Source organism: Pipra filicauda, unplaced genomic scaffold (assembly GCF_003945595.2).
Source record: "Pipra filicauda isolate LSUMZ 115617 unplaced genomic scaffold, ASM394559v2 scaffold150_size2825430_pilon, whole genome shotgun sequence".
Classification (NCBI taxonomy): Eukaryota; Metazoa; Chordata; class Aves; order Passeriformes; family Pipridae; genus Pipra; species Pipra filicauda.
The window spans coordinates 577,290-599,411 of NW_024103996.1; the positions used below are offsets into that span (position 1 = coordinate 577,290).

General features: G+C 46.2%; 1 protein-coding gene across 23 annotated transcripts in view; it reads right to left on the reverse strand.

Annotated features, from left to right (window-relative positions):
* Positions 1-5,997: 5,997 nt before the first annotated feature.
* JAKMIP3 (Janus kinase and microtubule interacting protein 3) overlaps positions 5,998-22,122 on the reverse strand; it is a 55,955-nt gene continuing 39,830 nt past the window's right edge. For 4 of the 23 annotated variants that reach the window (XM_039378935.1, XM_027746299.2, XM_027746317.2 and 1 more), the window contains 15 exons: positions 21,431-21,490; positions 19,576-19,704; positions 18,032-18,160; positions 16,212-16,295; positions 15,527-15,589; positions 15,002-15,100; positions 14,084-14,182; positions 13,935-13,994; positions 12,261-12,326; positions 11,800-11,868; positions 11,636-11,713; positions 8,344-8,547; positions 7,952-8,017; positions 6,968-7,009; positions 5,998-6,236 (listed from right to left, as the gene is read on the reverse strand). In XM_039378935.1, coding sequence (XP_039234869.1) covers positions 6,090-6,236; positions 6,968-7,009; positions 7,952-8,017; positions 8,344-8,547; positions 11,636-11,713; positions 11,800-11,868; positions 12,261-12,326; positions 13,935-13,994; positions 14,084-14,182; positions 15,002-15,100; positions 15,527-15,589; positions 16,212-16,295; positions 18,032-18,160; positions 19,576-19,704; positions 21,431-21,490 — 1,395 coding nt within the window. In that variant the 3' untranslated portion in view covers positions 5,998-6,089. Of the gene's footprint in view, positions 6,237-6,967; positions 7,041-7,951; positions 8,018-8,343; positions 8,548-11,635; positions 11,714-11,799; positions 11,869-12,260; positions 12,327-13,934; positions 13,995-14,083; positions 14,183-15,001; positions 15,101-15,526; positions 15,590-16,211; positions 16,296-18,031; positions 18,161-19,575; positions 19,705-21,430; positions 21,491-22,122 lie in introns of all 23 variants that reach the window. The other 19 variants (XM_039378945.1, XM_027746313.2, XM_039378943.1 and 16 more) reach the window with 11 other exon arrangements.

Genomic DNA, 22,122 nt, shown 5'->3' on the forward strand with positions numbered 1-22,122 from the left:
AAGTTGGAAGGGACCATAAGGGTGATCGAGTTGATGCTGATCCACATGACACTATCAAACAGCTGCACCACTTTTCTAGAACTATTGTACTAAATCTTTAGGAATAAAGACCATGAATTTACAAAAATTTGTACCATCAGCACTGTGAACTCATAAAAAATTTTTTTTAATCTGGTAATTTGCATTTCTGTTCAAAATTTGATCCTCCAGATAAAATTTAGGTGTTTTGTTGTACATTTTGGCTTTATCAGAAGTGAAAGGGTGAGGTTCCTGATAGGAGCCAAGAAAAGGTTCCTGGTAACTTTTGCTACAGGATGCTCAGAAAGATACATTTCTAATTCCTTTGATGTTACATATCAGTATAACAACTTCCCCAAAGGCTTTGACCTCTACATGTCTGGCAAATGAACACTGTGCACGTGAAAATGTAATTGTATAAATACATAGGGGGGTGTACACAAACACATGAATTTACAAACATAGTGCAATTTTTTTTTAAAAAGCTCTCTTTATAATAGATTTTCCAGCTAATTAATTCTTCAGGCTAACACTGAGTTTGGTACATTACGAAAATACATGTCCTTATTATTTATGAGAACTCAGTAAGACCTAAATTAAGGGGGAGAACTCTTCAGATGTGATGAGAATTGAACCTGCTCTGCTTGGGGAATGAAGGATAAAATGAATGATTATCTTTAAACCAGCTTTGAGGACCAGGCTTTTACCCTGCCAGTCTCAGCTCTGTATAGAGTTAGGCTGAGTTTTCTTTCTAAGAGAAAGCTAAGGATGGAAGGCACTGGTGTCTTGAGGGGAGGCAGACAGGACACCAAATTGCTGCTGCTGGGCACAAATTTGCAGGATGTCTGCACTCTGAAAAAGCTGTTCTTTACTTCCCACAGACACAAGAATACCCTGTGAATCGTTCAAGGCCAGGTTGGATGGGGCTTGGAGCAATCTGGTCTAGTGGAAGGTGTCTCTGCCCATGGCAGGGGGTGGAACAAGATGAGCTTTAAGGTCCTTTCCAACCCAAACCAGTCTGTGATTCTGTGCTGTGTGTGATATCCCTAAAACAACACAGGAATGGGGCTGCTTGGTCATAGAGAGGATAAAAGAAAGGCTGGTTCCAGGTCCTGCCCTCTCTGAACCTGCCCAGGAAGCACAACCAAAAGTTCCTGCTGCAATAAACCAGATGTTTGGCTTAGAACCAAAACCCCAGCAAGTCGGTGACAAAGTGTTTTCCTGTGGGATTTGGCAAACCAGAAAGGAGCAGGCTCTACACAGCCCAGAGCTCTGGGATGAGCTCCAGCCCTGCCTCAGACCTGGCTTAGCTGTCCTTCAGCACCAGCAATGTTCCTCCTGCCCCAGGGCCTCCATCTCATCCCGTCTCATCCATAAATTCAGACTGACATTGTCATTTCTGTGCATTTCAGTCTGGAGCAGTCCCTGAGACAGCGAAGCAGAAACACCAAGCAAGGAGACACTCTTAAGCTTTTATATAAATTGACAATTATTAACCCACTGGAAATCTCTTCATTATTGCTGAGCCCAATCTTGCTCTTCACCGAGAACAAGAAATCCACAGGATTTACAGCACAGTAAAAGGGAGTAAAAGCTTTTGAGCCAATTCCTCTGTGCCTTCCCAGGAATGCCTTTGCTCAGTGGGAGTCTCCTTGATGGCCTGAATTTCCCCTACACTTCACTTTAAACAAAGATGTTTGGGGTCACCCTGCACAGCAAAGATTTGCCAATTAGCATTCTAATGATGCAGCTCATTAGGGCTCCTGTGAGGGAAGTAATTTCCAACCCCTTCCAGAATGCAGGAGCTCACACACATGGGGTTGCTGATGAAGCCTTACAGGGAATTTCAGCTCCAGTAGCTCCTCATCTCCCCTGTGGATCCTCTCTGGAAAGATGTGCTGCTGACCTCGAAAAAACCCCAACCTCTGCTGACAGCTGGAGTACACCAGGAACACAGAACAATTTGATTATTGTTCGACAGATCAATATATAATGTGATTCAAAGAAAAGGAATTATCTACAAAACAGAAGCTCACATGGACAGAGCCTGAACCAGTGCTGAAGGAGGTGCCCCCCCTGGAGCTCTGTGGGCTCCCACTGGGGAAATGCCCCCCATCCCACTGCACCTGCTATCTGTTGTCAAAATCATGGAATACAGACTAGCTTGGGCTGGAAGGGTCCTGAAAGATCACCTCATTCCAACCCCCTGCCATGTTCTTCTTTCCATCCTTCTATCACTGAAAACATTGAAAATAATAATTTAATATTAATATTTTCAACGCTTTAATTCAGATTGAAGTAATTAAACTGTAATTATAGCAACATCTTCTGTTACTAGTAGGAAACCTTTACAGCCACGAGTCAAAATGGATCCCATTCAGGTGTGACCCTTCTCCAGGGAGGGAGTGTTTAAGAGGGGGCACAAGATCTAGTTTTGTCTTTCCAATTCTATCTGTGTCAGTCAGTCCAGGTTGGTAAGAGGCAGCACTTTGTGTGCATTTATCAGAAGGAATTTATTTACAGAAGATATTGTGTGGCAGTGATGGGCAAACACTCCTTCCCCTCAGATGCAGCATCTACAGACACTTTCGAGGCCAGGCTCTGTGCTCTCCACCCTCCCACTGTGGGCCCACTCACACGCACACACAGAATATCATATTTGATAACCACATTTAGCTGTAAAGGGCATGGCCTGGTCCGTGTCCACGTCTCACAGAGCGGTGGCTGGGCTGGGGCAGCCCAGGGGGTGCAAAAGGACAGGGGATCCTAGGCAACAAAAAACAGGGAACAGGGAAAACTATCATCTGAAACCCAACAGCATCATGTCCTGGGTAATTCCAGCCCAAGGGACAGGTCTCCTTCTGATGACCTGCAGGGGCTCAGGGGTTTGCACCCCGAGCCAGAAAGCCTTTGGGTCGGATATATCAGTGCTGGGATGTAACCCCCAGAGTTCATGTAGGATTGATGGAATGTGTGCTTGGGCATGTGCAGCTGAATTCCTAAAGTATTCCAGTACACAATACAAGCTGATGCATCAAGCACAGATTTTCCTGATGCAGATCTGGGCTCCAGCACATCCCAGATGTTATTTCCTTTGAATAAACAAATATAGAATGGAGTTATAAGTAATGTTGGGGTTTTAATTAAACTGAGATAATCAAGGAAAAAAATGTGGATGCTCAAGCCTCTCCTATAAATGTAAGAGTTAATACCTATACAAATTTCTCTTAGGTAACTGACAACTTATTTACTTGGATATAGGCGAGTGCTACCCATCCCTGGGAGTCTCCAAAATTACTTAAACACACACTAAAAATAAATAAAATAATATCCTAGAACTGCTTATAAGAATAAAATAGCCTGTAAAGCAGCAGTTTATGATCCTGCAGGACACACAATTCCCAGTTTCCTTAGGCTGCAGCACCCTCCAGTGGGGTCCCTGCTGATGGGTTCTCTGCCATGGGGACACCCTGCCCCCCCCCCCTTCCCCCCCCCCGGCTGCTGTTCCCTTCAACCCACAGGAGAGATTAAAATTGTAGTGGAATTAAAAGTTGGTGCTTAATGAATGCATAAATTTGGTGCGTAAATAACGCTTTTATAAAGCAGCTTTCTCAGTGCCTGCACGTATCTGTGTTTATACAAATGCTCATATTTCTATTTATGCATCATTCTAACCCAAATATTTTTGTACCTAGACAAGCACAAATACTTACATCAAAATATTATTAAAAGCACGCTGAGAAGTTAAGCAGTTGCAAACTAAACCAGTCAAAGGCACTTTGAGCCCTGCCTGGCCTTCTGTGCCTGTGTCACCTCGAACACCGCTGTCCCACACTGCCCCAGCACCCTGAGCACACCCACCCTTGATTCCTATTCCACACTTCAGAGAATCCCAGAATAGTTTGGGTTGGAAGGGACCTTACAGCTCATCCAGTTCCACCCCCTGCCCTGGGCAGGGACACCTTCCATAGACCATGTTGCTCCAAGCCCCGAGGTTGGTGCGTGCGGGGCTTGGCTGGGGCAGGACTCTGGGCACAGAGGGGTTGGGGTTGGGTCTGCTGAGAGAATAGGTTGGGCACCTGAGAAAAAAGGTCACAGGGTCATGCCCAGAAGGCCAAAAGACTTTCTACTTCTTCACTTCAGGGAGATTTCAGTGGTTCTTGTTAAAACATTCTTAATAAAGAAAACATTTACTTGAAATCTAACTTCCTGTTGAGAAGTTGTCCAACAGACACTTCAGAAAGCCCTAATTAATTACAAGCCAAAGCATTTTTATTTTCCTCCTTTGAGGGGTTAAAGGCTTTTTTCGGTTACTGAATTCACAGATCTCACTGACCTCACTGCTCTGGAAAGTCTAGCCCCTGGGGTTCTGGTGTGACACCAAAGGGCACAGAGCACTGGGACCATGCTCTGAAACCTGTCAGCTGCCTAGCCAGGTTCAGTTTCCCCTCAAATATCCCTGGATCCTTCAATAATCCTAAAAACAGGACCCTCAGACAGTGCAACTGCCCCTGTCCCCATTGTGGTTACCAGTAACTCCTTACCAGCACAAATCAGGAAAAAAGTGAGTGAAATTGTGAATTTAAACACTTTTCTGGTTGCTATTTGTCTTTTCAATGTAAAATGAAAAATATTTTCATCTCCTGCATTTAAAACATGTATTTTTAAAAGCAGTTCAACTGCTTGCTGTCCACACAAATCTGACAGTGTATTTAATTACCCCCCAGTAATTTTGTGTTGAGTCACCACCGATCTAAAAGCATAAAGTCAGCATTTGTGATTATATCACACTGAAATTCAACACCTAAATTACAGAAGTAAAATAGAGATAAATTAATGATGTTTAAATAAGGACTTTGGTAATTTCAATACCAAATTCAATGTTTTCTCTGTTATCATCTGAAGCATTTTAACCCAAATGAGAGAGACTAGCAGGTGAGGGAGTTCCAGAGCTCACAGAAACCCAGAATAAGGGAGTTCCAGCCTGTCTTACCTGCCCGGAGCTCTGTCTCCTTCCTGCCCTGTGCTCCCAGGGATGGGACCTTTGCCATGGCTGTGAACAGGACCTTGTTCCTGGCCTTGCCCCACAGCCCTGGGGTTTCTGTGCTCAGCTGCAGATCCCATGTGGTCTATGACAGTCTGGAATTTCTTCTGGATTTCCTCTCTTCAGCTGTTTTTCTAGAGGATTCCTTTTCCCTTCTGGTTCCTGCACCAGCCTCCTGGGCTTGGGATCTGTGGGATTTGTGCTCCCTTTCCCCAAGGTGAGGACGTTTTCCAGCTGACATCATCTTCCAGTTGACAACATCTTCTGCTCCCTCTTGCTGCCTCCCCCAGCCCAGCACATGTGGATCAGGGATAATTGTTTTAGTTCACTCTTTCCCAGGTTGAACTTTTTGCTGGGACAGTGTTTAGCCTTTTATCATCACTCAGGGACAGCAAATTATAAATTATTGTGTCATTTTGCTCATCATGGTTTTCTGAAAACTCAAAAAAAAAATTACAGCTTGATTTCCTGAATGTAGCTTCATGATTTTTCCTAAAACTGGGCTCTTGGGATATTCAACAAACCATGGGACAAACCCTCTGTTACAAAGAAATACCTTGGAACAAACCACTTCATTTTCACTCCTATTCATCTTGTCACGAGCTACTCCTCTGGAACTCTTCCTAAAGTCTTCTTTCAAAAGAGATTTTTAAAGAGCTATGGATAACAAATATAAACGTGTGACATACAAACAGGACATGAGCACTTCTACACAGAAGCAATTTGACACCTGCTTAGCAGGGAACCAAAATAATTCAGTGTATCTGAATTAGTTCTGTTGCTCCTGACAGAGCCAAGAGCTGTGTCCAGCAGCAGAGCCAGGATTCCACTGGAGGTTAGTTCAAGCAGCAGAGCCAGGACGTGGGGAAGGAGCCTGTGGCTGTAGGAGAGGGAGGAGGAGAGTTTTTGGCTTTCGTTGTCAGCTTAGTTCTGCCTTTTCCAAATGCTCCATCAGGGATTTCAGTGGTGTGGATGTGGTCTGTGCAGGGATCTCCACACCCCCTGGTCCAGCCCCAGTCTGAAAGGGTCACAAGGATTGCACCTTCCATTGCCAGTAGCAAAGTATGAGAGAGATCTGGGGGGGTGGAAAGGGCAATGTCTCTGTTTCGGTCTCAGGAAGCAGGGCTGTCTTCCTGGGAATAACAGCAGGAGCAGCTGTAGCTCTCTCAGTAGGCTGAAACAAGATATAAAAACATGGATCAAAGAAAAGCCCATCTGGGCAAAAACAACACACACAAAACTTCTGTTAAGTTCTATTTATAATTATTTCTTGAATTGTGCACTGATAAAAAAGGATTTGTGTTATATTCCATTTGCGTGGGGAGCATTTTCCTCAATGCCATCTATGCCATGGTCATTTCTGGCAGCACAAACAGAAGTTGGGCAACTTATCTCCTATTTACATTGGGAAAAGGGGGATTCAAGGAATACCCAGGGCCCTGTGGCACGATGCTTGGAGGAACACACCCTTATAAATGCCATGTTCTCCCCAAACCCCTCTGGTTGCTGTCTTGGAGGTAGGACAAGCTCCCTGGCTGTGAGCAGGTCAGACCCCATCCATGCAAGGAGAGGGGCTGAGGCTTCCATGGATTTCCAGCAAGGATCAGCTGAGCAACCTCTGATGAAGTCACGAATAAGCATAGAATGGCTGTTTTCCCTGTTTCCCTTTCAAGCCTGCTGAATTTTTCCTTTTCCTTGTCCTTCCCCCTAGAGAAGGAAATTCTATTTGACAAGATTTTTTCTGCTGGTGTCCAGATTTCGTGGTTTTTAAAGGCTTTGGAGGTTTCCATTTTTAGGTTCTCTGGGGTGCCCAGGAGACCCTCCAATCCTGCCAATACAGCAAGGGAAGGGCTCTGATGCTTTATGAGAAAAAGAGGAGAGACCAGAGGTGACCCGAGGGCTTACCTTGTGCATGTGGCCTGAAGGGCTATGACCAAAGAATGAAAGCTAAAGAGAAAAATAAAAACAAAAATAAAAACTGAAAAGGGGAGGGAAGAGAGGAAAAAATGGAAGAGAAGAAAGAGATTAAGAGTTTACAGTGTGTTTAGCTGAGATAAAGCTGTGGTTACAGACAGAGTGCAACAAAACTCCCAGGTGAGAGGAAATATGGAGTGTGAAGTTGGGTCCAAGGGCTCGGGGCTCGACTCAGCTCACCAGAGCCCCTTTGTCCCTTGGACTGGTGACAGTCATCCCCTGCCTCCTGAATCCAGCCCAGTCACAGCCACAGGCTCAGGGAAAACATCATCTGAATTCTTCTGACACCTCAAAACCCCCCAAACCCAACCCTGATGAGGTTTGGGTTCAGTCTCAGGTGCAAGTCCAGCTCAGCCCTGTTGGCCCTGACCAAGCTGTGCCATGGCCATGTCACTGGAAATGGGTGTGTTCAGCTGAGGGCAATTTTGGGGTCAAATACATCAGTTCTGACTGGAGAAAGGCCGATGACAGGAACTGAGGTGGCAGTGACGGCTGTGGCTGCAGGTGAGGGGACAAGAGCGAGGCCCCTCATTCCTGCTGGGAAAGGCTGGTCCATGCAGCTGCACGGGAAGATGCTGGAGATGGGAGAGAGGGAGCAAAGATCCTGGCTCCTTCCCCAGAGCACCTGCTGACCTCAACCCTCGCTCTCTCCCATCCCAGGGTGGATGGACCCCCATCTCTGCCAAGTCCTGTGTTATGGACTTCACTGAAGGACAGCAGAAGGAACGATTCAATTTAGCCAGTCAACCTGTCCTTCCCAGAGGGACTGATCCAAGTGCAAACTGGTTTCCTGGAGCTCTCCCACTTTCTCTCTGCACTGCACACACGAGCTCTCTAAGGACATTTCCTTAGCCCAGGTGAAATGAATAATGGTCATGTGCACACACAGCAGCTGTCCCAGCTGCATGACCTTACCTTTTCCTCTAACTCTTTTATTTGTCTTTTTTGGCCTTCAATTCTTTCTTCTAGCTCTTTAATTCTCTGTCAGATTTCAAATAAAAAAATATTTATTAACCAACCAAATAACAGATGTACCCAGAAGATGCATTAGTTTGGGGGATATAAATTGGATGTGCTGTGCTTCTACCAAAAATACATTGGGTATTAAGCTGCAGGTGAGTCCTCAGTGAATGTCACTGTGTGTGACGAGGTCAGGAAAACCAAGATGCCCCGTGTGCAGGGTTATCCAAGGCCAACCAACATCTGCCCCAGGACCAGCCAGTGGTGGGACAGCTCTAGGAGCAGAGGCTGGTGCTCACAGGGACCATCCCACCCTGGATCCCACCATGTCCTGCCCCTGTGCCCACCTGCTGTGCGTGTTGAATGAGCTCCATCCTTTCCCGCAGGATTTGGGCGTCCCTCTCCCGGAGCTCACTCATCACCTGCCGCTTCCATTGCTCCACGGCGCTCTTCAACTTCTCCTTCTCCTCTTCTGAAAGAAGTTCGGAAATTTTGGCTCCAGCTTCTTGCTGCAGGGCATCATAGAGCATGGCTTCTAATTCCAGAATTTGCTAATCAAAAACAATATAAGGCTGTCAGCTCGACCTTGTCCCTGGTGGGGTGAGGAGTTTGTGAGGAACTGAACATCCAGGTAAGGCAGTGGGAGCAGTGGAGGGGTTTCTGTGCTGAGCCTCCCACACAGGACAGCGTGTAAAACTCAATCCAAAGGGAAAATACTTCAGGCTGCCTTTATCCCATGGGGTTCTGAGTAGCACTGGAACTGGAACAGCTCTGGGCCCAGTGCAGTGTGCCCCTCATACATGTGTGGGAGTCAGCTTATCCTTCCTGGGGATGGGAGATGGCTGTGGGGAGAGAAGGGAAAAGGAAAAGAAAAAGGAAGGGGGAAAGGGAGAAGGGAATAGGGAGAAGGAAAAAGGGAGAAGGGACATTCAAAGAAGACTCATTTTGTGAGTTACAGATACTTTTTACACGTAGTTTTCAGTCCCTCAGTTCCTCTTTCCCATCTCTCCAGTTCACAGCAGCAGAGGACATGGCAGGACCAGTCCATGCTCCCGCCAGGAAGGAACAACTCCCTGCTGTGTGTGTGCAGATTTTGTACCAACCAGCTGAAATGCTTTGTGGGAAGGCATTCCCAGCCCTTCCTCTGGCAGAGCTCTCAGCTCTGAGAGGCTCCATGCTCAAGGAAATGAACCTGTCTGGTAGCTGGGCTCTGTTCCTGCAGTCTCAGGCTGCAGAGCCTTCACTGTGTCAGAAAGGGCGCCTCACACAGGCGGATGAGCCCTCCAGATTCACCGAGATGGAGAAGTGCGTGGGAAATGGGCTGGCAGTGTTTCCCCAGGGTCACTGAGCTTGGCACCCTCCTAGGGCAGGTGGCCTTGCCAGACAATGTCTTCTGCTTTGGAATCCAAGACAAATGCTATTCCCTCAGACAAGCCAAAAGCAAGCTGCAATCTTTTTCAGCAAGTTTGATACAGAGCAAGACAAAGGACAGCAACTGATGGCATCTCTGCACAGCCTCTCCAGAGGTGGTGGTGTCTTGCAAAGCTTTCCCTGGTCTCAGAAGAACCCCACTGCAATAGAATCACAGAATTTTTGTGGCTGGAAAAGTCCTCAAGGTCCATCAAGTCCAACCATTCCCTCAGCACTGTCAAGGCCACCACTAACTCATGCCCTGAAGTGCCAGACTGGGGACACAGCTTTTAAAGCCCCCCAGGGTCTGTTGTGATAATTCAGCTCAGTTCAAAATCATGTTTCTCCACCCAAGGCTGCTGGTGGTGTTTCCTCACTATGGCTTAGCAGAGCCAGGACAGCAGAACACACTCACAGGGACAGTGACACCCTGGCAGAAGTTACAGCACTGATGATAACCCACCTCCGTGGGGAAGATCACATCAGATCTCAGCAGAAGATTCTGCTTTCCCATTATAAAACAACCCCAACACCCTCACTAACCTTGTCCTAACAAAACACTGTTACTTGAGACATGGGTTTGTTCTTGGCCCCAAACTGCTGGGCCTGGGCACATTCCCTGTCTCCAGAGCAGCAGCAGTGTGAGCCAAGTGCTTCCTGGAGCAGAATCCCCTCCAGCAGCCACTGGAGTGAGAACCGTGCAGACAGATTAGCGGTTCCGGCTGGTAATCTTGTTGGCTCCCGTTCAGGAGGGATGGTGATTAGCAGCTCCCCATCTCCAGGGGCACAAAAGAAACATGGAAGTGAAGCAAATTTTATAAAGCAGAAGAGCTTTTGCCACTCGAATTGTGGGGCAGAACAAAGCTTTCTGTTGCTTTCAGGCTGCATTTGTGCCTGGGAGCAAAGCCCAGTGTGTGATGCCTTCAAAGAATACAGGAAAACCAAATAACCCTCTGCCCCCTCTGCATGGGCTGCACAGAGTCATTGCACTCACTCCTTCCCCATGAGCAGCAGAGCTGAGGAGCCGAACTGTTGTTGGGCCCTTTGGTAAATTTGGGATCCTGGACTGGGAGATCCATCTCATGGCTGTGAGCTGCAGGGGTGCTGAGGGACACCTGAATTCACAGCAATGGCTCCATGTCTGAGCTCTCCTGCATACTCCATGACATTCCCAGGAGTTTCAAGTTATGCCATATGCTTTTTCCACTCTGCTGCTGTTGTGAGTTTCCACACAGATTTCTGGCTCTATTCAGAACTCACCCAAGACCCAGCAGATCTCTGCTGTCAGGGTTTAAGTGTGAGGATGAGTCCTACAGATTCACCCTTTGGCTGCACCAAACTGCTTCTCAGGGCAGCTCAGTGCTGCAAGAGATCGTGGAATCACAAAATCCCAGACTGGTTTGGGTTGAGAGAGATGTTAAGAACATTTTGTTCCTCCCCCTGCCATGGGCAGGGAACTTCCCCTGTAAGATGTTAAGGCTGAGACCGCAGGTAAGGGCTGCTTGTGTGGTTCCCAGGGTTTCCACTGTGCATTGGTTCCAGATGCAGCTCAGCGTCTGGCAAAATCAGTCATAAAAGTCACCCTCACAGGACAGAGAGTGTATGGAGTAAAAGCTCCCCCAAATGGTTTGAGATACAAACAGATAACAGGAGCCAAACCCAGCCCTAAATACTCATTGCTCCTCAGAAAGTGTAACTGTGCTCAAGGTTTACACGGAACTGCAAAAATGAAATAGAGATGAAAATTTATGTATTCATGTCTTTTGTGAATATATATTAAACCTTTCCCTCACTGAAGGAAACAAAACAGCTGATGACTGAAGGGGTGGGTGAAAACGCCTGACCTAAGAGTAGTTTCATTTCAAACTTATAGAATCCCAGAATCCCTCCAGCTGCTTTGGTTACAGAGGCTGTAATCCAAGATCCAAGGAAATGTCTAGGCTAAAATATCTATTTGGGAAAGAAAAGTTACTGAAAACATAATTTCCTTACCAGTCCTTTACTAAAACCTCTGGTGAATTAAAACTTGTGTTTCCTAAACCTGCAAGTGCCGCCCAAATCCAGGGAATTCTGTTCACGAGGAACTCATTGTCAGCTCAGGGTGTAGAGGATCTGGCTAACACTCAGCCTGTCATACTCCACAGGGAGCCCACAGGGAACAGACCACACACATCACACCAGGTGAGTTAATTGAGGTGTAATAACTCAGTCAAGACTGATGTCCCTCACCTTGTGAGCCTGGTCCAGGGACTGCTTCCTGAAGTCCAGCTCATCGTCCAGGTAGCCCTTTTGCTTGCTGAACAGCTCCTGGGGACCAAGGAAGGGGCTGTCAGTGACCACCACACCCCACCAGGGGTCCTCCAGCCCCTCCCCTGCTGCTCCTTCCCCGGTACCTTCTCGTTTTCCAGGTCCAGCATTTTCTGCTGCAGCGCCGACTCCGTCACCTCGATCTGCTGGAGCCACTGCACAGACAGAGAGCAGAGCCAAGCCTGAGCAGGGCACAGCCTGTGAGCCCAGCTTCCCTGGGACTCACGGTGTGTCAGCACACGGCAAGTACTCAAATAAAAGCAAAATTAACTATACAATTATATTTTTCTTTTCTATATGTTGGTGATGAAAAAATGGCGTATTTCAAAGCCTGGCCATTACCTTCTGACATTGCTTTGTTAGTTCAGTACTATTTTAAATTAAGCAGTGTCTGTCTGCATTGCCATAATGTTACCTTTACTTTGACAAAAACTAGTGTAATTCCACATAAAGCATTGTGGTGTTTTGTGATGGAGCCATCATCTACATCACCAGTGTGTATTCTGAGAGGCACATGTGTACTGAGGAGTGATGCACTGGTTGTTACCTTTTCAGCCAATGTGAGGACAGTCCTTGCTTGTATGATGACTACTTGCTCTTCGTTGGTCAGGTTCTGCATCAAAACAAAATACAATTACAACAAATCCCAGTGTCTTGTTATTAACCCACTACTTAGGCCACTGCTGCATTAAATAAATCTGAAATTAAATATGTTCAAGGAACAATAAACCAAGGCAGAGAAAATCAGTATTGTAATGCAACATTGTTGTAAAAGCCATTGTCAGTATTCATACTGAATCCTTATCATACATAGAGTTAATTCTCCTAAAATTCTCATATTTACCAAATAAAAAAGGTGGCACTGGATCTATTTTTACCCAAAAGGGAGTAAACACACAGCTACACAGGACAAGATCAAGCTCAGCACAAAGTGCCACTGAGAGAAGAGACAGTGTCCATCCCATGCACAGTCCTCACTTTGCCAGCCAAGCCATGATTTTGGGAAGCATTTGTTGAGATGTTGGCTATTCCATCCATCTTCTTTTGCTTTTCAATAAAATCAAAGTAGTGAAACTGGGGTTTGCATTTCATCCCGAACTTCAGTCTGACACAGATACAGCAGGAGAAGGGAATCCCCTCGGCTGGGCCTCGCTTGTGTCTGGACCCGGAGCAGCATCAGCCCACGGGGCTGGGGGAAGGTGGTGATCAGGGTGACTGGGATGAGCTTCAATTCAAGGCACAGCCTGGGAACAGTGACAGTGCTGTCCAGCAGGGATAGACCTGTAGAATCCCAGACTGGTTTGGGTTGGAAAGGACCCTAAAACCCATCTCATTCCAACTCCCCTGCCATGGGCAGGGACATCTTCCACTAGCCCAGGTTGCCTTGGACACTTCCAGGGATGGGGCAGCCACAGCTTCTCTGGGCAACCTGTGCCAGGTTCTCACCACCCTCAGGTACTTATAATTTTGTTACTTCCAGGCTGCCCTGCAGCCCTGGGAATGGTGTTTCCCTGTTATCCAACCTGTCCAGAGGCACAGGGAGAGCTGGGGTGCAGCCTGGGTGCAGAGCTGTGAGAATGGTGGAGATCTTTCTGCAGCCCCAGTGAAGGTGGTGGGGTCCCCCAGGAGGACCCCAGAGTGGATGAGGGCTCTCTAAGACCCTGGGCTGGAGAGGGCTCTGCTTTCCTCAGCCCCTCACAGCCCCAGGTGCTCTGCTGAGAGAGGAGAGCACAGGAGAAGATACACAAGGACACATGGATCTCCCATGCACACAACCATTTGTGTGATTAGTCACTGCCACTTGCTGAAGGAAAACACTTGCAAATTTCTTATTATTTGCTTACCTTTTGTTTAATATCCTGGTTACTATCAGGGCTTTATAGGTCATTAAACAAAATTAAAACACGCAGCTGCTGAAATGCAAAAGCGAAGCAAACGCAGAGCAAGCAAATCAAGAAACCATGTGACCAGTGGCCAGAAAACACCAAACACCAACGTTATTTTCCAAATGACAGAAATATTAAGAACAAAATGGTGATGTTGAGCCCCTGTGTGGCACTTCAGCAGGCTGGTAACAAAACCTTAAAAAGCCAGAAAATGCTTCGCTTGCAGCCCAAACAGAGCAGGACAGGCTGTGCAGCACCAAGCCCAGGCGGCCTTGCTCGCTTGACACGAGGACAAGTATTCCCCAAAGCATGCACAATTTATTAAAGGAACATACACTTACGGCGTTATCCCCTAAAATGTCCAATTTTTTCATCAGCTCTGCTACTACTATGTCCTGACAAGAGAGAAATGGAGAACCAGGAGTCAGCACAGTGTGTCTGATTTTGTTTAGGGAGAGGAGGATAGGAAAGGAGAATCCCTTACTGTTACACCTTCTGCCTCGCAGTACACCTGGAGGGGGCTCTTCCCCTCTGTGAACGGGCCGTGCAGGAAGTTGATGGCAGGGGACCGTCTCTCCCTCTCCTGTAAGGACAGTAATTCCTTGGTTACCCCCTCTGGTGCGTCAGTCACATCACAGAGTCATGGAAGTGTTTCGGTTGGAAGGGACCTTAAACACCATCTCATCCCACCCTGTGCCATGGGCAGGGACACCTTCCACTATCCCAAGTTGCTCCAAGCCCCATCCAGCTTGGCCTTGAACACTTTCAGGGATGGGGCAGCCACAGCTTCTCTGGGCAACAATAGATTTCAACAAAACTATACCATAATAAATACACAATACAGATTGCATTGAAATTTTGTTTGTAAGTGGCTGCTTTGTTAATGTCTCCTTGGAGAATTTCAGAAGCAGTTTCCAAGAGCTCTCGGGTTCTGTCTGTACAGGTAGGGATACAGAAAACAGAAGGCTCAGGGGAGTAACTGCAGTGGCTACCTGATTCCTCCTGTGCAGATTTAGCAAGAGGTGAAACACTGTGATCATTTTTGGCAATGAAAAAAATTCCTTTCTATTTTTCTCTCCCAGGGATGATCCATTCTGGTTTTACCTCTTTGCCTTTTCAGGACAGAAGGAGAACAGTAAGATGCACATTTACAGCATGGGCCAATTTTCTGGATCTTAAAACTACTTAAGCAGTAACACTGCCAGAACAATCTATGGTGAATATCAGTGTTGATTCCTGGTGGCTTGGGGTTTTCCCCTTTTATTAGCACTTTGTACCAAGGCCTGTGGCTTCACTCAGTGCAGTGTGTCCCTCTCCAGACACCCCTGTTCCCAAACCACCAGTGCCTCCGGCCCCGGCTCGCAAAGCCCAGGGCAGGACCGTGGCTGCCACACGTGCTCACTTCCAGCTCCAAGATCCTGAACTCCAGAAGCTCATTTTGGTCCTTCACGTCCTGGACATCATGTTTCAGACGAGCTTCCTCGGCTTCCATCTGTTTGATCTGCAAAAGAGACAAAGCAACTCGTCCTTAGCACTGTTAGCAGAGTCACTCCTGATCCACTGTGCACTGACCCTGCTGGGACAGGGCTGGGGGCACTGGGGGCTCAGCCCACCCCCCCGGGGGCAGTGGGAGCACTGGGGGTCCCAGCCCACCCCAGGATCATCATGAGCAGGGACACATGACCCCAGTCATGGGGGGACACAGGGCTCTCCCCCAGAGCCACCATCCTCACATGGCCTCGCACCAGACACGTGTGGGCCAACAGGGAATGTTGGAAACCCACTTCTCCCCAGAGGTTTATAAGGATCTTGTATTACACATAAATTATTGCTACAGAGCTGTGCAACCCAGATTAAAATACTGCCCTTTCTGCATCCCTTCAGCTACAAATATTATCGGAATAATACAAATAGAAGCATTGAACACCTTTTCTACCAGTTCCTGATTTCTTCTGTAGAGTGCTTGCTTCTCCTCAATCCACTTCATGTCCTTGGGAAGGAAAGGACCAACACAGAAGGTGAAGCTGGCAATGTTTAGCACCAACACAGCAGCAAGTATTTCACTAAATCTCACATATAGAAGGACAGAGCAACACTGCATGCGAAACTGTATTTTCATTGTTTCCTAAAATAACTTCTTAAGCTAAACTTGGCCATCTTATTTTAATGGAGTCTGTAGTACACAAATAGAATGGAAACATTCCAGTGATTAAAAAACTTTTTCAGATCAAAAATTTGCATTAAAGGGGATATTTCCAGCTATGTGTCTACTATTAAATTTCTAGTTTGCTAAATACAAATGACATATTTCTGAAGATCAGGCAAAATAAATCTTATTTGGAAATTAATCTCTTAGTGTGAGGGACAGAACACTGTTTATCAGCAAGGGCAACAACAATAGGAGGTTAAACTGGAAAGGCAACTATGAAATGATTTAATATTATTTTAAAGTTCTCAAAACAATTTTCTGTTTATTTTTTCTTTTTGGTTTGTTTGTTTGTTTGTTTGTTTTTTGTCTGGAAAAGTACTACACAAGCTGGAAGCAACCTGGGAACATTTCTGGTTCCGCAGTAAGGAGGCAGGACAAGGGCTGGAGTCATTTGTGGTGTTACCTGTCCCTGCTCAGCCAGGGCCTTCTCCAGGTCTTCTATCTGAGCCTGGGACCGGTGGATTTCTGCTTGGAGCTGCTCACGTGTCTGTGGGATACGACGGAGAAAGAAAAAAAACAACGAATCAATAAATAATACAAATTTCTCCAAAAGAACAAAGCTAACACAGGTACAGAAAATACTCAAAACACCAAATATTTTCAACAAGTGATTTTTAAAGTTCTTTGGCAGAATGAACTTGAGCACACAGCATCAGCCAGGAATCAAATAAAGTCTGTGAGGTGGGATAATGATTTTGAGATTTAAGTCCAGATTAACAAATCAGTGAAGCAGAGGTTGGTCACGGCAGGCTGCAGCCAGCAACCTCCCTGCTCTGGAACAATGAGTGTAAAAAGCCATTTCTCTATGAAAACAAATGAAAATTAGTATGCCACAGTTCTGGGCACACCTGGTTCCCTTAAATTTGGGGCAAGTTAAAAAGCTCAGGGCAGACCCCACATATATAACATTGGAGAATGGCAAATTCCATTGACTGTTGTGCCGTTACCACCTTATCTATGATTTACTGCCTTATCTGTGATTTACTGCCTTATCTATGATTTACTACCTTACCTGTTTAGTACCTATTTAGGGTCTTCCTGTACTGTGTGTCATTGTTTACTATACCTATATCTTCCTGCTTTCTCATATAGACAACACCTTCCTACACGTTTGGAGAATAAATGCAGTTATTATCAGCTGCCTTATTCATTAAATAGTTTTATAGAACACTTTCTGTCCTCAAACCATTTCTCTGCTCTTTATTGTGTTATTTACACTGAAAATGATCTTGTTTGCATGACCTACACTAGTCTCTCTTTTTGCTCACTATGGAAAAATGAAAATCAAGTCACTTTTCCAGTTGGGCATATCTCGGTTCACTATGATTTTCATTCCAAGTGCAATCCCTAACACGTCAGAGCAGACATCAGTTCTGGGAATATGTCTGGGAATGTCAGTTTTCATGCATTTCACCTTGATCTACTGTAAGTGTTCCTGGATAACACCTTCACACAACAGATGTAGGATCAAATTAAGGCTCTGCAGGTGCCTTTCTCCTGTTAAACATCAGCTGTTTGGTTTGAACCCCTTGCCATGGGCAGGGACACCTTCCACTAGCCCAGGTTACTTCAAGCACCATCCAACCTGGCCTTGCACATTTTCAGGGATGGGGCAGCCACAGCTCCTCTGGGCAACCTGTGCCAGGGCCTCACCACCCTCACAGCCAAGAACTCCTTTCTAACTCTTTGGAACATACAACAAACTCATAACAAATGCAATACTTTAGCCCAGCTGTCAGGAGCCTCAGGGGCTGCATAAGCACATGGGCAGGCAGAGCAGCACAGGGCATTTTGCAATTTAATTAAGAGAAAAAAATCTCAGCTATAAGCCTTCTAAACATTTCATGAGGAATCATGTAATCTCTCAGATCCCAGAAGGAATTAAACACCACGCATTATACATTTAAGGCTATCTGTCCTAGTTCTTTATAGAAAAAGAGCTTAATTTCAAGGATTTCCCATAAAATTTTCTCTCTGGATTTCCCTTAAACTTATCAGAGGTGAAAAGACTCAGCTGCAGCAATGGTGGATCCTCAGCAAACCCTTCCTTGGGAGGCTGGTTGGAGTCAGAGACTCCAGAGACCCCCAGCCAAGCCCCCCTGGCTGACTCCCAGCCTGGCTGCTGCAGGTGTGATTGAGAACAACCTGAGCAGGTACAATTGGACCCCTCCCCTCCCTTACAATTCCAACCCTTTATGTTCACGTAATATAAGCCATGTAGACCTTAACTTCTCGTTCTGCATCCAGGGTCCCTCCGACCTGCTCCTGAAGCAGAGCGTAGGCTCGTTGCAGGGCCTGGTATTCCATGGTCAGCTGCCGGAACCGCAGCTCTGTCTCCTCCTTGGCCATGCCCTGCAACCAAAACACAGAGTGGATTAGGCATGTTTTCTCTAAAAAGTGCCAAAATGATCACTTTTGAAATGCAATTTGGGAAGCACAGCACTAAGGATGTTGTTTATGTGCCCTCAGACTACTTCTCTTCTCCCCCTAAACACTTCCAGAAAATGCAATACAGAAATAAAAAGATAATCCCCCGCCTTAAAAAGATAAAAACTTGCCATCCATGTAACACACTAATGATGCATCACCCTTTCTTACTGTAACAGGGAAAACCATCACATTAAAGGTGAAAACACAACTTTCTTGAAACAACAAAAGGTTTCCAATCTGGGGAGGAAGCCAAGCCTGACAGCCTCACTCAATTATTAAAACACGAATCCAGAGCTAATACTTGTAGAAGTGGTGACAGCAACATGAAAAGAGTCCTTCATCTTCTTCACCCTCCTTACAATATCCAGCATGAAATGCTTTCATGTCAGGCTGGCCGGAATATTTCACTCAACATGAAATGAAATTACGCTGCTGGGTACAGGCACCAACTCCCCACCAGCTGAACAGGGGAAAACATAAAGGAAGGAAAAACAAACAGGCTCATGCCTTCACAAATGCATTCAGATTCCTGCAGTGCAGCACACACCCAGTAACCATCACAGATCTCTTATGATGGAGACAGGGATTGTCCAGGTTGCCTCTGACAGATCTAATTACAGCCCATGGCACAGGTGAACAGGCAGCACAGAACCTGCAGCCAGTGCACCATGGAAAGGCTGCAACTCATCAGTGGCAATTTTCTGCCTGTTACAAGATTCTTGTTAAACCCAGAACCGTGTAATGGTCCAGTGATCTGACACACACTGAGGAATACATTTGTAGGGAAGCCTTGTAAAATAGCAGGAATAATAATCTCTTTGATTTGCATTACCTTTGTGTACTCTGCACTGAGAGCTCCAGAACAGCCCAACCTCCATAATCCAGTGAGGAACCAGCCTTTCCCTGGACCCTGGAGCTTTAGGGGAATGCTTCCTGCTCCTTCCCCAAACACAAACCTCATTGCTCTGGGCCGAGGTCGGAATGGCAAACAGAAGGATCTGACCCAAACTACACGTGCCCAAACCTGCAGCCAAGCTCAGAGTGAACAGACCTCCCAAGGATTGTCTGACTTCTCAGCCTTTTTAGACCTCTGACATATAAACCTGCTGTAAATTTAATATTCTTATGATATATCATTTCCAGCTTAGCTACAAGCTGTGAAATTACTGAAGACCTGAGTTCCAGAGATACCAACCAACAAGCACAGTATCAAATTTAATACAAATGGTTAATTTTTTGGTCTGAGGTGAGAGAGGAATGATAGAACAGACCAGGAATTCCATTAAAAACTAGCAGTGAGTTTGCAAACCAAAATAACATGGATTTTTGATAAGTACCTCTTCTAAGTCATCCTCAGGAGTGCAGGGGGTTTGGTCTGTCCGGTCAGTTTGGTAGGAGATAGAGGAACCATCTGACTCCAGGGAAGCTTCGTCGTCGTAGCCGTAAAATGTCTCCACAACCGGCTTCTGGCAGAGACAAAGGTCAGGGAATGTGGCCAAGCCATGGGCCCTGCAAGCCCCTGAGCTGGGGACAGTACTGGCCTTGGACACCTGGATAAACTGTGCCTCTGTGGGATCTGAACATGGGCACCTGGGAGAAACCTCAGTGCCAGGCTGTTGGGAATTCTCACTCTGCTGCTCTTTGGGAACTGGCGCAGCTCTTTACACATGAATACACAGAAGTGTTTTCACCCCATGCCAGTGACAACAGCTAAAATGATTTAAATCACTGAAATGCCATATTTGTCATTAGGTATCACAGTGTGTGACCTCACAGCCCTTGCCTTTTTAAATGTATTTTCCTCCCAGTTTCTCTAAGGCCAAGCACCCATTTCACCGAGTGTTCACCTCAGCATAAGGTGGGACCTGTGAACTGAAATGCCTTTTAATCCATCGCCATCACCACGATGTCCCCCCTGCCATCACAACTGTCACATGAAAACTTAAGATCTTTAACAAGTATTCTATTTGAAAATGTGAATTTAATCACTACAGCAGTGTGTTTATGGTTTGAAGAAATCCAGTTTTCCATTCAAAGCTGCTTTTTGTTTAAAAGAATGAAGGGAGTAGTGGTAAAAGAAGATTTACCATAAATGCTTGAAAGCCAAAGACAACATTTCACAGATCAAAAAATATTTTTAATTGATGATTTACAAAAACATATCTAGATTTTGGCTTTTTGTTTTAATTTGCAGTGGGTAACTTTTGAAGGAGAATCACAGAATCCCAGACTGGTTTGGGTTGGAAGGGACCTTAAAGATCATTTAGTTCCAACCACCTGCCATGGGCAGGGACACCTTCCACTAGCCCAGGTTGCTCCAAGCCCCGTCCAACCTGGCCTTGAACACTTCCAGGGATGGGGCAGCCACAGCTTCTCTGGGCAACCTGTGCCAGAGCCTCACCACTCCCACAGCCAAGAATTTCTTCCCAATCTCCCATCTAACCCTGCCCTCTGGCAGTGGGAAGCCATTCCCTGTGTCCTGGCACTCCAGGCCCCTGGTCAAAATCCCACCCAGCTTTCAGAGAGAGACAGAATGTGGCCCTCTCTGGAAGGCCTGCCTGCCATGTGCAGGATGGCAGGAGTTATCTCCCATCGACCTCAATTAGTTATTTATAGATTAATTAGCTCCAGCCCCACCCTAATTTTTCATCTGTAGATCACAGAGTGCTCATAGTCTCTGACATTAAACCTTTCTGTGCCATTACAGTGTTAATATTTACATTAACACCCTGCCAAGTTCTCATTAACTAACATTCCCTTTTCCCTGAGCTCCAACCACGGCTTCTCATAACGGGCAATTTTTGCATGTTACTAAACATCACCATGAATTATTTAAAACATACACATGTTTTCAGGCAGTGCCATTAGAAGATCATTTTGAGATGTGTTAATTCATAAAATCTGTCTCCTCTTAAGACAACCACATCCCACCAAAGTCCCACAGGGTAAGTCTAGAGCATGGAAAGGCTCAGAATGTGCAATGCAAAGGGGTCCCCTGCCCCTCTCAGATTTTTCCTAAATATCCCAAAACGGTCTGTGAATGTCCTTGAACTACATCACCCAAATTTAGGCTTAGGACCCATTTGCATACCCTTCAGGAGAACATTCCTCCGTGTGGCCCTGAGGTACCTGGAGTACCCCAGAACCAGCACTGCCCATCAGCATGTCACTGTACAAGCTTTTTCTTTTTACCTTAGGAATTCTTGTCATTTTTTTCCTTTGCTTCCTGAACCTTAACAGCTTATCACGTTCCTGCAAGAACCAGAGACATGTGTTAGCTGTTTGCAGAGAGCTGCTCTTCAAATTAACCACACCACTGCTGGGAGCCATTGGGCAAGCAAGAAACAGGAATGTCACATGCTGTCACCAGGCATGGGTTAGTTTACTCCAACATCTTTCAGGTTTGCATATACAAGTAGCTACTGCTCTTTATGTCCATGAAAATCTAACTAAAATAAAGCTGATTATAAGCAACACAATGCAGTGAGACCTTGGGCTGCTCCGTGGGTGACTGTAGCACTCCAGCCCACGCCCAGGCTCTGCTCTCTCTGCCAAGAAAGAGAAGCAGAGACTGGTCCTGCTCTTGGCTCTGGTGGCTATTGGTGCCTCTGGAAGGTACACACACACGGTAGCCCCACTGCACAAAATTCAGGGGCTGTTTGAACTCAGCACTTTCAGAGTCAGCTCTGTCTCTAAGGATCTGCAGGTTCCTAGTGACCCTGGGAAAAGGTTTGAGCACTTACTGCTGCCAGCATTTTTTTCCAATCAGAGGAAATCATGGAATCATCAAATCCCAGACTGGTTTGGGTTGGAAGGGACCCTAAATATCACCTTCTTCCACCCCCTGCCATGGGCAGGGACACCTTCCACTAGCCCAGGTTGCT